The following is a 16,290-nucleotide window of genomic DNA, read 5'->3' as shown; positions in this document are numbered from 1 at the left end:
AACATGAATTTTCTCGTTTTTAGAAATAAGTTAGCAAACAGAATATAAAATTCCATCACCTTAATTAGTTTTCTGTATAATTCTTCAAGGGTACATAGACAAACCATTTGTTGGACCTAAACTCACTTGGCTATAAGAATTATAATTCATTCTCACAGTATCCTTTTATACCATAGCACACATTATTTCACAGAACAAAGAACCACTTCACTTGACAGGTAGAGTAGCCAAGATCTATAGTCTTAGTGGCAAAGACAAGATAAATATCCCAGGAGATCAATTAAAAATAGAAAGGATTCTCCCTGGACATTGCTGGTGGCAATATAAAATGGCACAGCTACTATAAAAAGCAGTTTGGCAGTTCATCAAAAAATTAAACACAGGATTAAACATATGCTCAAGCAATTCCACTCCTTCCGTTCAGTTCAGTTCAGTTGCTCAGTCGTGTCCGACTCTTTGCGAACCCATGAATTGCAGCACGCCAGGCCTCCCTGTCCATCACCAACTCCTGGAGTTCACTCTGACTCACATCCATCGAGTCAGTGATGCCATCCAGCCATCTCATCCTCTGTCGTCCCCTTCTCCTCCTGCCCTCAATCCCTCCCAGCATCAGAGTCTTTTCCAATGAGTCAACTCTTTGCATGAGGTGGCCAAAGTACTGGAGTTTCAGCTTTAGCATCATTCCTTCCAAAGAAATCCCAGGGCTGATCTCCTTCAGAATGGACTGGTTGGATCTCCTTACAGTCCAAGGGACTCTCAAGAGTCTTCTCCAACACCACAGTTTAAAAGCATCAATTCTTTGGCTCTCAGCCTTCTTCACAGTCCAGCTCTCACATCCATACATGACCACTGGAAAAACCATAGCCTTGACTAGACGGACCTTTGTTGGCAAAGTAATGTCCCTGCTTTTCAACATGCTATCTAGGTTGGTCATAACTTTTCTTCCAAGAAGTAAGCATGTTTTAATTTCATGGCTGCAGTCACCATCTGCAGTGATTTTGGAGCCCAAAAAAATAAAGTCTGACACTGTTTCCACTGTTTCCCCATCTATTTCCCATGAAGTGATGGGACCGGATGCCATGATCTTCGTTTTCTGAATGTTGAGCTTTAAGCCAACTTTTTCACTCTCCTCTTTCACTTTCATCAAGAGGCTTTTTAGTTCCTCTTTAGTTTCTGCCATAAGGGTGGTGTCATCTGCATATCTGAGGTTATTGATATTCTCCCGGCAGTCTTGATTCCAGCTTGTGCTTCTTCCAGCCCAGTGTTTCTCATGATGATCTCTGCATATAAGATAAATGAGCAGGTTGACACTATACAGCCTTGCTGCTACTGCTGCTGCTGCTGCCAAGTCCCTTCAGTCATGTCTGACTCTGTGCGACCCCACAGACGGCAGCCCACCAGGCTCCCCCGTCCCTGGGATTCTCCAGGCAAGAACACTGAAGTGGGTTGCCATTTCCTTCTCCAATGCATAAAAGTGAAAAGTGAAAGTGAAGTCGCTCAGTCATGTCTGACTGTTAGTGATCCCATGGACTGCAACCCACCAGGCTCCTCCATCCATCGGATTTTCCAGGCAAGAGTACTGGAGTGGGGTGCCATCCTCCTTTTCCTATTTGGAACCAGTCTCTTGTTCCATGTCTAGTTCTAACTGTTGCTTCCTGACCTGCATATAGGTTTCTCAAGAGGCAGGTCAGTTGCTCTGGTATTCCCATCTCTTTCAGAATTTTTCACAGTTTATTGTGATCCACACAGTCAAAAGCTTTGGCATAGTCAATAAAGCAGAAATAGATGTTTTTCTGGAACTCTCTTGCTTTTTCGATGATCCTGCGGATGTTGGCAATTTGATCTCTGGTTCCTCTACCTTTTCTAAAACCAGCTTGAACATCTGGAAGTTCATGGTTCATGTGTTGCTGAAGCCTGGCTTGGAGAATTTTGAGCATTACTTTACCACAGAATGGGAAATATGCACAATTGCACTCATCTCACATGCTAGTAAAGTAATTCCACTCCTTGGTACATACCCAAAAGAAGTGAAAATGAGGTTTCAAACAGATATATGTACACCAATGTTCCCTAGCAGCTTTGTTCACAGAAGCCAAAAAAGTGGAAACAATCCAAGTGTCCATCAGCAGATAAATGGGTGGGCAAAATACGGTGTCTACATGCAAGAGTATGATTTATCCCTAGAAAAGAATTAACTTCTGATCCATACCACAACATGCATGAACGTTGGAAACATGATGCCAAGTGAAACACGCCAGAAACGAAAGGGCAGATCCAGTATGACTCCACTTACATGCTGTGATGGTTAATGTGAGATATGTGAAATAGGCATATTCATAATGAGAGAGGAGCACAAGAGTTACCAAGGCCTAGGAGGGTGAGGATGATTACTTCATGGGTACAGAGTTTCTATTTGGGATGTTGAAAAGGTTTTGGAAATAGATAATGGTGATGGTTGTATTAATACAACATCAGTTCAGTTCAGTCTGTTAGTCATGTCCAACTTCGCAAACCCACGGATTGCAGCACGCCAGTCTTCCTTGTCCATCACCAACTACTGGAGCCTACTCAAACTCATGTCCATTGCATCAGTGATGCCATCCAACCATCTCATCCTCTGTCATCCCCTTTTCCTCCTGCCTTCAGTCTTTCCCAGCATCAGGGGCTTTTCCAATGAGTTGGTTCTTGGCATCAGGGGGCCAAAAGTATTGGAGTTTCTGCTTCAGCATCAGTCCTTCCAGTGAATATTCAGGACTGATTTCCTTTAGGATGGACTGGTTGGATCTCCTTGCAGTCCAAGGAACTCTCAAGAGTCTTCTCCAACACCACACTTCAAAAGCATCAATTCTTCAGTGCTCAGCTTTCTTTATAGTCCAACTCTCACATCCATACATGACTAATGGAAAAACCGTAGCTTTGACTAGACGAACCTTTGTTGGTAAAGTAATGTCTCTGCTTTCTAATATGCTGTCTAGGTTGGTCATAACTTTTCTTCCAAGGAGCAGGCGTCTTTTAATTTCATGGCTGCAGTCACCACCTGCAGTGATTTTGGAACCCCCCAAAATAAAGTCTCTCAGTGTTTCCATTGCTTCACTGTCTATTAGCCATGAAGTGATAAGACAATCACTTCATGAACTAAGATGCCATGATCTTAGTTTTCTGAATGTTGAGTTTTAAGCCAACTTTTTCACTCTCCTCTTTGACTTTAATCAAGACGCTCTTTAGTTCCTCACTTTCTGACATACGGGTGGTGTCATCTGCATATCTGAGGTTATTGATATTTCTCCCAGCAATCTTGATTCCAGCTTGGGCTTCATCCAGCTGGGCATTTCACATGATGTACTCTGAATATAAGTTAAATAAGCAGAGTAACAATATACAGCCTTGACGTACTCCTTTCCCGATTTGGAAACAGTCTTGTTCCCAGTCTGTTGTTTCATGTCCAGTTCTAACTGTTGCTTCTTGACTTGCATACAGATTTCTCAGGAAGCAGGTAAGGTGGTCTGGTATTCCCATCTCTTTAAGAATTTTCCAGTTTGTTGTGATTCACACAGTCAAAGGCTTTGGCATAGTAAAGCAAAAGTAGATGTTTTTCTGGAACTCTCTTGCTTTTTCAATGATACAACGGATGTTGGCAATTTAATCTCTGGTTCCTGTGCCTTTTCTAAAACAAGCTTGAACATCTGAAAGTTTACGGTTCATGTGCTGTTGAAGCCTGGCTTGGAGAATTTTGAGCATTACTTTGCTAGCGTGCGAGATGAGTGCATTTGTGTAGTAGTTTGAACATTCTTTGGCATTGCCTTTCTTTGGGATTGGAATGAAGACTCAATATGCACAATTTGCTGGCATACTGAGTGCAGCACTTTCACAGCATCATCTTTTAGGATTTGAAATCGCTCAGCTGGAATTCTATCATTTCCACTAGCTTTGTTCATAGTGATGCTTCCTAAGGCCCACTTGACTTCGCATTACAGGATGTCTGGCTCTAGGTGAGTGATCGCACCATCATGGTTTCTGGGTCATGAAGATCTTTTTTGTATAGTTCTGTGTATTCTTGCCACCTCTTCTTAATATCTTCTGCTTCTGTTAGGTCCATACCATTTCTGTCCTTTATTGTGCTCAAATTTGCATGAAATGTTCCCTTGGTATCTCTAATTTTCTTGAAGAGATCTCCAGTCTTTCCCATTCTGTTGTTGTCCTCTATTTGTTTGCATTGATCACCGAGGAAGGCTTTCTTATCTCTCCTTGCTATTCTTTGGAACTCTGCATTCAAATGGGTATATCTTTCCTTTTCTCCTTTGCCTTTAGCTTCTCTTCTTTTCTCAGCTATTTGTAATGCCTCCTCAGACCGCCATTTTGCCTTTTTGCGTTTCTTTTTCTTGGGAATGGTCTTGATCACTGCCTCCTGTACAGTGTCACAAACCTCTGTCCATAGTTCTTCAAGCACTCTATCAGTTCTAATCCCTTGAATCTATTTGTCACTTTCACTGTATAATCGTAAGGGATTTGATTTAGGTCATACCTGAATGGTCTAGTGGTTTTCCCTACTTTCTTCAATTTCAGTCTGAATTTGGCAAGTAGGTGTTCATGATCTGAGCCACAGTCAGCTCCCATTCTTGTTTTTGCTGACTCCATCTTTGTTTTGTCTCCATCTTTGACTACAAAGACTATAATCAGTTTGATTTCGGTATTGACCATCTGGTGATGTCCATGTGTAGAGTCTTCTCTTGTGTTGAAGGAAGAGGGTGTTGCTATGACCAGTGCATTCCCTTGGCACAACTCTGTTAGCCTTTGACCTGCTTCTTTGTATTCCACAGCCAAATTTGCCTGTTATTCCAGGTAGCTCTTGACTTCCAACTTTTGCATTCCAGACCCTATAACAAAAAGGACATTTTTGGGGGGGTTACTTCTAGAAGGTCTTATAGGTATTCATAGAACTGTTCAACTTCAGCGTCTTCATCATTACTGGTCAGGGCATAGACTTGGATTACCATTATATTGAATAGTTTGCCTTGGAAATGAACAGAGACCATTCTGTCGTTTTTGAGATTACATACAAGTACTGCATTCTGGACTCTTTTTCTTGACTGTGGTGGCTACTCCATTTCTTCTAAGGGATTCTTGCCTGCATTAGTAGATATAATGGTCATCTGAGTTAAATCACCCATTCCAATTCATTTTAGTTCATTGATTCCTAGAATGTTGATGTTCACTCTTGCCATCTCCTGTTTGACCGCTTCAAATTTGCCTTGATTCATAGACCTAACATTCAAGGTTCCTATGCAATATTGCTCTTTACAGCATCGGACTTTACTTCCATCACCCTTCACATCCACAACTGGGTCTTGTGTTTGTTTTGGCTCCGTCTCTTCATTCTTTCTGGAGTTATTTCTCCATTCTTCTCCAGTAGCATATCGGGCATCTACTGATGTGGGGAGTCATCTTTCACTGTCCTATCTTTTTGCCTTTTCATACCATTCATGGGGTTCTCAAGGCAAGAATACTGAAGTGGTTTGCATTCCCTTCTCCAGTGGACCACTTTTTGTCAGAACTCTCCACCATGACCCGTCCATCTTGGGTGGCCCTACAGGCTGGCTTATAGTTTCATTGAGCTATTCAAGGCTGTGGTCTATGTGATCAGATTGGTTAGTTTACTGTGATTGTGGTTTTCATTCTATCTGCCCTTTGATAGATAAGGATAAGAGGCTTATGGAAGCTTCCTGATGGGAGAGACTGACTGTGGGGGAAATTGGGTCTTGTTCTGATGTGTGGGGCCATGTTCAGTAAATCTTTAATCCAGTTTTTGTTGATGGGCTGGGCTGTGTTCTCTCTCTGTTGCTTGACCTGAGGCCAAACTATGGTGGAGGTTTTGAAGATAATGGTGACCTCCTTCAGAAGGCTCCATGTGGGCATTGCTGCACTCAGTGCCCCCAACCCTCTGCAGGCCACCACCAACCCACGTCTCTGCCAGAGACTCCTGGACACTCATGGGCATGTCTGGGTCAGTTTCTTGTGGGGTCACTGCTCCTTTCTCCTGGGGCCTGGTGTGCACATTTTATTTGTGCCCTCCAAGAGTCTCTTTCCCCAGTCCTGTGTAAGCTCTGGTAGTTCTATGGTGGGGTTACTGGCAACCTCCTCTAAGAGGGCTTATGCCATACCCAGGTCTGCTGCACCCAGAGGCCCAGCCCCTGCAGCAGGGCACTGCTGACCCATACCTCCTCAGGAGACACTCAGACAAGTTCTGGCTCAGTCTCTGTGGGTTGGGCATGCGTTTTGTGCCCTTCCCAGATCTGGGCAGCTCAGACGACCAGGTTCTTGGTGAGTGCACTGTCCCAGGTGGGCCGTGCGTCTTAATCACCTCCCCGGTCCCGGCCACTTGGTTTCCCAGGTGTGCCACAAGAGCACCATCTCAGATGTGCTGTGTGTCTCCCCTGGAGACCTGATCTCAGGCTGCAACCCTCCTGGCAGGTGTCAACCATCCAGAATCTCTGGAAGATTATTGGTTAGCAGCTGGGAGCCTGCTCACAGTTTGGTGGAAGATGCCATCTCTGTGACTGAGATTGCAGCAGGCCCTTGCCTTCTGTCTCAGCCTGCCTCTCTGCCTCTAGGCGGGCAGGGGCCAGTGTGCAGGGGGCTAGCTCTCCTTTGGTATTCCCGTAATCCTTTGTTCTGTGAGCAGGCCAGACTGTGCATTAGGTGTTAGTTGGGCTTCCCTGGTGGCTGAGAGGTTAAAGCATCTGCCTGCAATGTGGGAGACCTGGGTTCAACCCTGGGTCAGGAAGATCCCCTGGAGAAGGAAAATGGCAACCCACTCCAGTATTCTTGCCTGGAGAATCCCAGGGACGGAGGAGCCTGGAGGGCTACAGTCCACAAGGTCGCAAAGAGTCGGACACGACTGAGCGACTTCACTTTCACTTTCACTTAGAGCCTTTCACAGGGAAGTTCTTTTCCGCAGTTGCAGTTAGGCATGTTTTCTGTGGTTTGTTTGGTTTTTTCTTTTCTCCGGGTTATGTTGCTTCCTGAGATTCCAAAACTCCCCACAGATTGTGAGAGGATTTCCTACTGTATGGAAATTTCTCCCTCACGACTCCCTCTCCAGGACAGGTCTCCATCCCTAACTCTTTTGTCTCTCTTTTTGTCTTTGATATTTTGTCCTACCTCCTTTCAGAGAGAATGGGCTGCCTTTCTGGGTGCCTGGTGTGCTCCGCCAGTGTTCAAAGTTGTTTAGTGAAAGTTGTTCAGCATTCAGATGATCTTTTGATGAATTTGTGGGGGAGAAAGTGGCCTCCCCATCCTATTCTTTCACCATCTTGAAACAACACAGGGTATATAATTAATGCCATTGAATTGTCCACTTTAAATGATTAAAATGGTAACTTTCATACATATATTTCACCATAATTTTTAAAATGCAAGTATCACTTCTAAAAAAGCATGTTATGACAGAGCCATAATCAAAGAAGCAAAGGTTTTTATTTGAGGGGTAAAAAATGGAAGTAAACTAAGATATTGATGTTCATTGGTACGTGTTCTACAAATTACAATTTTATAGCCTCCGGCATCTTATGGTCTGAATAAGCTCTTAGTATGTCAGATTTTGCCTTCAGAAAGTTAAATATAATACAAAAGTTTTTTAAACCATCTTGCTCTACTTTTATACTGTAATGAGATATTAAAAATATCTACTCAGAAAATATTTCTCAGGAATTCCCTGGCAGTCCAGTGGTTGGGACTGTGTCCTATTGCAGAGGATATGGGTTCAGTCCCTGGTTGGGGAACTAAGATCCCACAAGCTACATGGCATGGGAAAAATACACGCACACAGACACACACAGACACACACACACACGTATATTTTTCACATCTTTAATCAAGAGTTAGGAGGTCACAAAAGATTGTAAAGATGTATCTCTATTTTTCTGCAAAGTATAGTGTTTTATAATTAATTTTATAAACAGTTTCTTCTCCAGGGTATAAGAAACTTTCTAATAGTTTAGAGCATCATTGTTACAGAGAAGATAGTGTTTATCCTTTGCAAAGTGACTAAGGATAATAGCAAGTTGCAAGTAAATAAGGCTACTTCACCAGTAACATTCAGTTATACAAACACAGTGGCTCCATGATAAAGAATCCACTTGCCAATACAAGAGACATGGGTTTGATCCCTGGGTCGGGAAGATAACTTGGAAAAGGAAATGGCAACCCACTCCAGCATTCTTATGTGGGAAATCCCATGGACAGAGGATCCTGGTGGGCTGCAGTCCATGGGGTCACAGAGAGTCCAGAAAGACTCAGCAAGTAAAAAACAGCAACAACACAAACACATATGCATATAAAACTTAGATCATACGGACAAAGTCATGTCCAGTTATGTATTTTAAAACAAAAAAAATGCTAATGAATTATTCTAATTTTTCCCCACCAATATGACATATCTCTGTCTCTGAATTTTTTACCCTTTCTTACTAAGCAACCTCCCTTTCTCTTCCTCCCTTTTCCCATCTTCTTTTCTCTCCTATCAGGAAGGAAGGTCAATAGAAGTATCTTTTATATCCCTTATAATAAACTCAGTCCCTTGACTCTGCAGGTGTTCAAAGAAGAACGGTATCTCAATGATGCCTATCAATGTGCGGACGTGATCTGGCAGTACGGCTTGCTGAAGAAGGGATATGGGCTGTGCCACGGCACTGCAGGGAATGCCTACGCCTTCCTGTCGCTGTACAAGCTCACGCAGGATGCTAAGTACCTGTACAGGGCCTGTAAGGTAGGATTCAGGACCGTCAAACAGAGCACACCTTTGCCCAGAAGGTTATCGTAGTGGCTCTGGTTAATCTGATTTAATTCATTTATTTTTTTAAACCATAAGTCTATAGAACAAACACAGTTTAAGAAAAACCATTCAACTGAATTAGGTGTTTGTTTTTGTTTTTTTTAAAGGATATAATGCTACTCAACAGCATTGGCGGGGGATGTTGTGTTTGCTGGGAGCTGTAAGGTGGTTTTGTTCCTTTCTTCTATGATAGCCCTGGGGACGTGACTCAGAAACTCATTAAATTCCTCCCATGCTTTGTAGTTTCTTTTTAGACCATCCATTTCTCTGGGTTAAACCCTTTCCCTGCCTTGAGAATAGTTTTTGTCTTTTCAGAGTAAATCTTAGAGACAACCTCTGTCAACTTTCAGGAGTCTCTAGAAGAAATCATTTCAATAATTTAACTTGGTCTCGTTTTAGTTTGCTGAATGGTGCTTAGATTATGGAGAACACGGATGCCGGACACCGGACACCCCCTTCTCCCTCTTTGAAGGTATTTTCCACACATTACTTATTTGCCTTATAATATCAGCATCCACTTCTCTCCTTAGTAATATGTTATATTTTATCAACAAATTAATTTCATAGTTATTTCTTAAACTACTTCTTTATTTCCTAATATGGTAACTCAGTATTAAAAATCCATTAGTACCCAGACCACCGTGGATCCAATAGTAGTAATTATGATGACTGCTGTTTATGGAGCCAGGCACATGCTAGTCATTTTGTAGATTGTCATCATAAATTATCTCATCAGAAATATGTATTATTATCCTCATGTCATAGATGAGATATCTGATGCTCATGGCCTGAGGTAAGTCAGGCCATGATGAAGGAGCTCACATATGGTAGCTGGTAGGGCCGGGCCTTAAACCAGTCTGGCTCCACTCTCCCTGCTGTCTTCTACTTGCATAAAGAGGCTGGGCACCTTACTAGTGATCCCCTCTAATCAGCTGCAACATATAAAATCAGACACCTACTTCATTTAAATCATATAAATTATATCATCATGTTGTTTATCCTGCAAAATGAAGCCACTCTATGAAAAATATCATCTTTTGGTATAATAACTTTTGACTCTTTCTTTTCCTTCAGGAATGGCTGGAACGATATATTTCTTGGCTGATCTCCTAGTGCCCACAAAAGCCAGGTTCCCTGCATTTGAACTGTAAAAGGAAAGTTCCCCCTCTGTTGCACCTCTGCATGCACCTCTATTATCAAACCTTCGCTAAAGCAACAATAGAGTCAAGCTCTGTATGTAGTTTAGTTGACTTTTTTCAGAATATGTCTTTAGTTCAGTTCCTTTTTGTTACTTACTTTTATTTTAAAATATCCAAGGAAATCCTAAGTAACTTCAGTTTCTCTTAAAGGGAGGGTAGATGATATGTATAGTATTTTGAGGGCATGTATGTATATATTTCAGAACTTAGGGGCAATTGTATTCTTACTTAAGCTATGAATATAATCATCTGTTACTGTTCTAAAAATATTTAAAAGAAACTAAATGTAGATAAAAACATGCTTCTTATTTGATATTGCCCTCTACCTCTTCTCTTTAGTATTTTAATAACAGTTTTATGACTTTGCTTTTCTCTAAGTGGTTATGAAAGGGGGCAAAATTTGAAAAAGCTGTCAACTGGGCTAGGGACCGAAACACCATTTTTCAAATTCACAATCTTTATCTAAACTAGAGCTAAACATACTTTCAAATTTACCCCTTTTAGGAGAGCATTCAGGCTCTATAATCCAACGCCTTTATTAAAAACTTCTAAAATGGGATGGTCGTTATACGAAAATTATGATTTGATAGTTATTTCAAGATAAGCTAACAAAAAGTTTGTTTTTTCCAGATAAGCTAATATGTTTTGGAATTACTTAATATAAATGTGTTTCTTCTTTGGAATTAGTAAGATCAGGAAATGAGATTTCTATGTGTGAATATATATGACCCAGGATTTGAGTCCACCCTTTCTGACTGACCTTCTAAACTTTAGCTTGTGTTTTACTTATCTTGAAAAGACTATGCTTTGTAAAGTGTTGCCTGCTTGATACAAGCCATAAGATATTTTCCTTCCTATCTATCTAGATGTTGGTCTTTTCACTAAATAGTAAAGCATTCTACTTGTTTAAAGAGGGGGAGGGATGTTATATGGCAGAATCGCTAAGCTTTTGATAGAAATGCCGTTTATTGAGACAGTATTACCCAGTGATCGTTCTTAGAACAAATGGCTTTTGTCTCTTTGCATACTCTAGGCTTTAACACTATCAATTTCTGAGCCCTCAGGATTGGTTATTTATATGGTAGGTGAAGAATTCCTGGTGCTTTAAATTCTGTACCAATGTTTTGACTTATCAGCTCCTATCCTTCCTTCTTCCATTGCTGATTTTCCCAGGCTTGTTTCATCTTTTCTATGTATATCGACTGATTTTGAAACATTTCGCCACTTTAAAAAACAGGGTCTAAGAATTTTAAATGTGCCTATTTCACAACTGTCTTGGTCACAAAAATATGCTATTTTTAACTGGAACTTTGAACCAAATTCCCACTGAGTGCATGTTGGTTCCTGTGGGTAGAAATCCCCTATTATTTTCCATGTAGCACCAAAATAGCTAATATTGTTGGAAACTACCTGACCCTTTAAAGGCTAATGACAGTGGTATCTAAGACACAGTCCACTGGCTCAATTCCCAGGATTAGCTTATTCTGTGACTTGTGTTAGCGTGAACAACCTTGTGCCTCTCAGATTTTGAAGTGCTGCTGGTAAGCTGTGGGCCAGCTTTGCCTTTCTCATGAGCGTGAGCATTTCAGATCAAAGGTGTCAGCATTCACTGTAAAGCTAATTTGCCTTTGGATGGGTGTCCAACTTTAAAGAATAGAGCCCGTATGGTTTAGTTAAATGTCTTACTGTACTCTACCTGCGCTTTTAGCTACTGTATTTACTAGCCAAGGGAAAAAGAACAGAAAACACTTCCTATTAACCAGAGGACAGTGATTACAGTGCTTCACCAAACATCTTAATTAGTTTAACTCCAAAGCAGGAGACCTGGGTTCAATCCCTGGGTCGGGAAGATCCCCTGGAGAAGGAAATGGCAATCCACTCCAGGACTGTTGCCTGGAAAATCCCATGGACAGAGGAGCCTGGCAGGCTACAGTCCATGGGGTCACAGAGTTGGACACGACTGAGTGACTTCACTTCACCAGGAAGACATCAAGGCAGGGAGTAGAACATTTTGAATAAGATTCTTATTTGTATTTGGATTGCAGTTTAGCTACTGTCATCCATTAGCAAATTTATCAATATTGACATGATTATCAGTTATTAAACAGGCAAGATTTTATACTTGTGCCATTGTTTGTTTTATTTATGTTTACTAGCTCAGAAAGTTTGATTGGCTTTTAAACTCAGGCAAAGGGTATAAAACTCAAACTAATAACCTAACACCATGGTAGAAACTGAAATTTTATACTAGTTTTCTTAGTTTTGAAAGGAAGAGGCATCATTTCAGTTCTGTTTCTGTTATATCATTTTTCCCTCAGATATTTTTCTCTTTGTTAAAAAAGCAAAACAAAATGAAAAATTTCTCAAAATTGCCTTCCAGAAAACTCAGTAGTATCTTTTATCTCTGTGTAAAAACTAGGTAGTCGAACCGTAAAACTGTGTCAGGCAGTATCCGTTTATCCTCCCGTGTGTTTCTGTGAATGTCACATCCATTGTTTACATCAATCCTATTGATCTGTGGTCCCATCAAGAAGTCAGCCTTTAATCCTTAGAGTCATTTGACTCCCTTTTCATCTTTGATGTCAGTTCCAATTATTTGGCATCAAAAGCCTTCACGGTAGGTAGAGTTTTAGGTAAAAGTGACCATTTTCTCTCTTTTATTACAGTGTCCCCGTATATCTTAATTGAGAGATATGCTTTGCTCATGTGTCCTCGAGTTAATTTGTGTCTGATTTTATAATGCCTTGCCTTCTCTCGACTGAGTTTGAAATACACGATGAGAAGAGTGAATATTTATTCATCTACTCTTTCAGCCACTTAAACTCATTTGTAGTCCTCCTTTATCCATGCCGAATTCTGTCTTCAGTGCTGCCCACCCTAAATAGGTCAGAGCACCCCACTTCTGTGTTGTTAAGCTGTAGAAGAACTGTTTCTCTCCTACAGGTACAAAACAAAGCGTTTGGGATATTCAGGAATCCTACGCCAATGTTACATTGCCATTTATTGGAAAGGGCTGGAATTGTATGTATTTCTATGTTCTATAAAGGATTTATCATACTGGTTCTCAATAAAATTTTATTACAACCATCCATTGTCATGTGCTTCTTCTTTGCTCTGGTTTAAACTTAAGAAATATTTTCTTTCAGTGGTAAATGATGGCTTTTTCTTTATACTCATTCCCTAGAACTTGCTGCTGACTTTTTCTTCATTGTTGAGTCAAACAAGATTTGAAGTACTTTATGAATATAAAGATTCATTAGAGAAAAACATTTTAAAATCTGATCATTAATAGAATTAAGAAGAATCTACTAGGCTTCAAGTAGGGCAGTGTATTAACCGTCCCATACATATGAGAATCCACCCTGTGGTTAATAAAAGTCTCATTCTAGAAGTTGATTTCCCTGCTGACTCGTTCTGAAGGGTACTTTGAATGGAGGGGGAGATTAAATGAGGCATGATTATAAAATGTGTGTACAGAGGTTGGAAAGGAGTTCTGCTCAGTCACCTGGCATGACTGTACTACTTCCTTTCATGACTCAGCCATTTAGTGTCACTTAGCACACCAGAATTTGCCAAACTATAAAATACTTGTTTCCATCCCCAAGTTATATTTTGTTCCCTGTACCTCTGACTAAAATGCCCTTCATTCCCCTTGTCTAGCGTTTGAATGACTTATATTACTAAGGCTAAATTCAGTTATTTTTATTTTGCTCCTTTGATCTAATGAAGGTAGAGATGAGGGCACCTCATCTTTGGATGTGGGCACAGGACTGTGGAGAGGACGGTGTTCTGCAGAGGCCACCCAGAGACTCCAAAGTGATGTGTGGAGCATTCCCCCTACCTCTTCACAAGATTACATTTCAATTGGTAAAGCAGCTAGCTTTGTTCTCTGGTTTACCATTTCCTGGCTCATCTTCCTACCAGAAGAAAAACAATAACAAGCGCTTTCAGTTACACCACAGTGTTAATCTCATGAGCAAAGAAAACTTGAAGAAGTAATTCATCTCCTGCAATTTACCCACAGTAGTTTATTTTTTCCTACACTTTGCATTCGAAAAAGCCTTTGACCCCCTGCTTCCCATACTCTCTGAATAGAATAATCAGTTTTGTGCCATTTCTTTTTCCCCAAGATAGTTCCCACTGTGGACTGTGTCATAAAGTCTCATGTATTCTTGCCTCTTACAGGCATCATTTAAAGTAAGAAAAAAGTACAAGTCAGTCCCTTGATAATTTGCTTTCTCATTCTGTTTCCTATCCAGATTCACCCTCTTCCCTCTGAAGCTGAGGGTCAGTTAACAAGGCAAGAGAACATTGGGCTTTTTCACATGTTGGCTTCATCGGTCCCATTATGTAAGCTTTGCAAACACTGTTTTCCAGAAGAAGGCATGTGCCAGTGAATCCTCTGGGACTTATTTGACAATTCTGTGAGTAATGGAAGAAAGCAGCAAACACAATAAGCCACGGGGTGAAATAATGAGGATAGATGAATGGATCTTAGCAGGACTGCTGCTCATAGTCGACCAGTTTAATTTCACAGTTCTACATTATGTTAACTTTTCATCCACATGCAGATCGCAACCATGGTGACATTAAATCTCCAGCTAATGTTCTATCACTCTACAAGTAAGTGGCAGAGAAAGTATTTGTAAGGCACTTAGTCATTATGCAGAGAAAAGCAGGACTCTTGATAAATCAGTTTATAAAGTAGTTGCATAATTTCTCTTATCTAATGGAGCTGGGGTATTAAGAAAGGTATCTGTAACCAGAGAAACACGGATAACGGCTAATGGTGAAAGTTGATGGTTAATTTTGATTGAGTATCTGGCATTCAGGCATTAACATCACCCCTTTGCTGGTATAATCTGAACTGCTGGCAATATTCATATGCTTCAGACTGCCATTTTATTTAATCATACCTGAGAAATGCTTTAAAACCATTTTATTCCCCAAATTCATTAAGCATGTATGTTATAAGCAAGATGCCTGGCAGAGGATTCTGTGTGCATGAGACACACATCCCAACCCTGACAACTCAGTCTGGTGAAGAAGATGGGGGAAGAGACAGCTGATTACAAGGAAACATTTTCAAATATTCCTGTTCACCTTCCAACTAGTCCTTCCCTTATTCCACAAATTTCAAGTGTGTCCAAGTTTCTCCTGTGACCCATGGTTTCTATCTGTATTTGTAAATAACTGAGTTCAGTACTCCTGCAGAGAGTTGTTATTTTTAGTCGCTAAATCTTTGTGACCCCATGGACTGCAGCCTGCCAGGCTCCTCTCTCTATGGGATTCTTCAGGGAAGAATACTGGAGTAGGTCGCCATTTTCTTCTCCAGGGAATCTTCCAGATCCAGGGGTCCAACCTGGGTCTCCCACATTGCAGGCAGATTCTTTACAGTCTAAACCACCAGGGAAGCCCACCTTATCTGCATACAAATCATTAGGAATCTTGTTAAGATGATTCTAAAATGCCAGTCTGGCGAGCCCTCAGAGTCTGCCTGTCTAACAAGCTCCCAGACAATGCCCATGCTACTGGCCACAGAGCATTTGAGTACCGCGGGGCTAGATGATGCATCACAGAATTCTGACTCTAGAGAAGAAGGAGGGAAGGTCAGGAGTTGGCTGATGAATTGAGAGAACTGATGTTGTGATCAAAGAGCACAGGCACTAATAGCAAGAGCATCAAAGAGCTGGGATGATTGGAGTCTGATTACTGATGTGATACAATCCCAAACAATGTCAGCGCAAAGGGTACAGCCTTGAAGAAATCAGTTGTCTGTGATAGTGCTTGTAGCAAGGGAAAGGAGTGGGCTTGGAACAAATATGTGTTTAGACTTTTAGTAGAAAAATTGCCAAGGGTTTGGAATCTTTCAATTCAGGGTCCTCATGTGGAAGATAATCTATACTAAATAATTAATTGGAGTCATCTGGAATCAAGATTTGTATGAGGAAAATTAGACCCTTGCCATTGTTTAGAATTTATAAGGAGCCACGATTAGTCAACTAATTGTTAAAGGTATTTAAATTTTAAAAAAAGATCAATCACATCACTTTCTCCAGTTTTTCTTTTTTCCTTAGCATGTTCTGAGTAGAAAATGTACACCAGAGGTGTCATTTACACTTTATTTGCCACCATCTGTCATTTGCCATATTTCCTAAATGAAAATTTCATAAAGTGATCTGTGGTGTCACAGAGGTCATTTATCCAGGGACACTTCAGTGCATAAGAACAGGGCTGAACCGGGAAGCTTGGAAATGTCAC

General features: G+C 40.9%; 1 protein-coding gene across 7 annotated transcripts in view; it reads left to right on the top strand.

Annotated features, from left to right (window-relative positions):
• The window catches only part of LANCL1 (LanC like glutathione S-transferase 1), a 50,522-nt gene extending 37,406 nt beyond the window's left edge, over positions 1–13,116 (top strand). For 4 of the 7 annotated variants that reach the window (XM_004004893.4, XM_012145060.3, XM_012145073.4 and 1 more), the window contains exons 8-10: positions 8,588–8,764; positions 9,230–9,302; positions 9,905–13,116. In XM_004004893.4, coding sequence (XP_004004942.2) covers positions 8,588–8,764; positions 9,230–9,302; positions 9,905–9,981 — 327 coding nt within the window. In that variant the 3' untranslated portion in view covers positions 9,982–13,116. Of the gene's footprint in view, positions 1–8,587; positions 8,765–9,229 lie in introns of all 7 variants that reach the window. The other 3 variants (XM_060410393.1, XM_060410394.1, XM_060410395.1) reach the window with 1 other exon arrangement.
• Positions 13,117–16,290: the final 3,174 nt, after the last annotated feature.

Source organism: Ovis aries, chromosome 2, assembly GCF_016772045.2.
Source record: "Ovis aries strain OAR_USU_Benz2616 breed Rambouillet chromosome 2, ARS-UI_Ramb_v3.0, whole genome shotgun sequence".
Lineage (NCBI taxonomy): Eukaryota > Metazoa > Chordata > Mammalia > Artiodactyla > Bovidae > Ovis > Ovis aries.
This window is presented reverse-complemented; position numbering and strand designations above follow the sequence as displayed.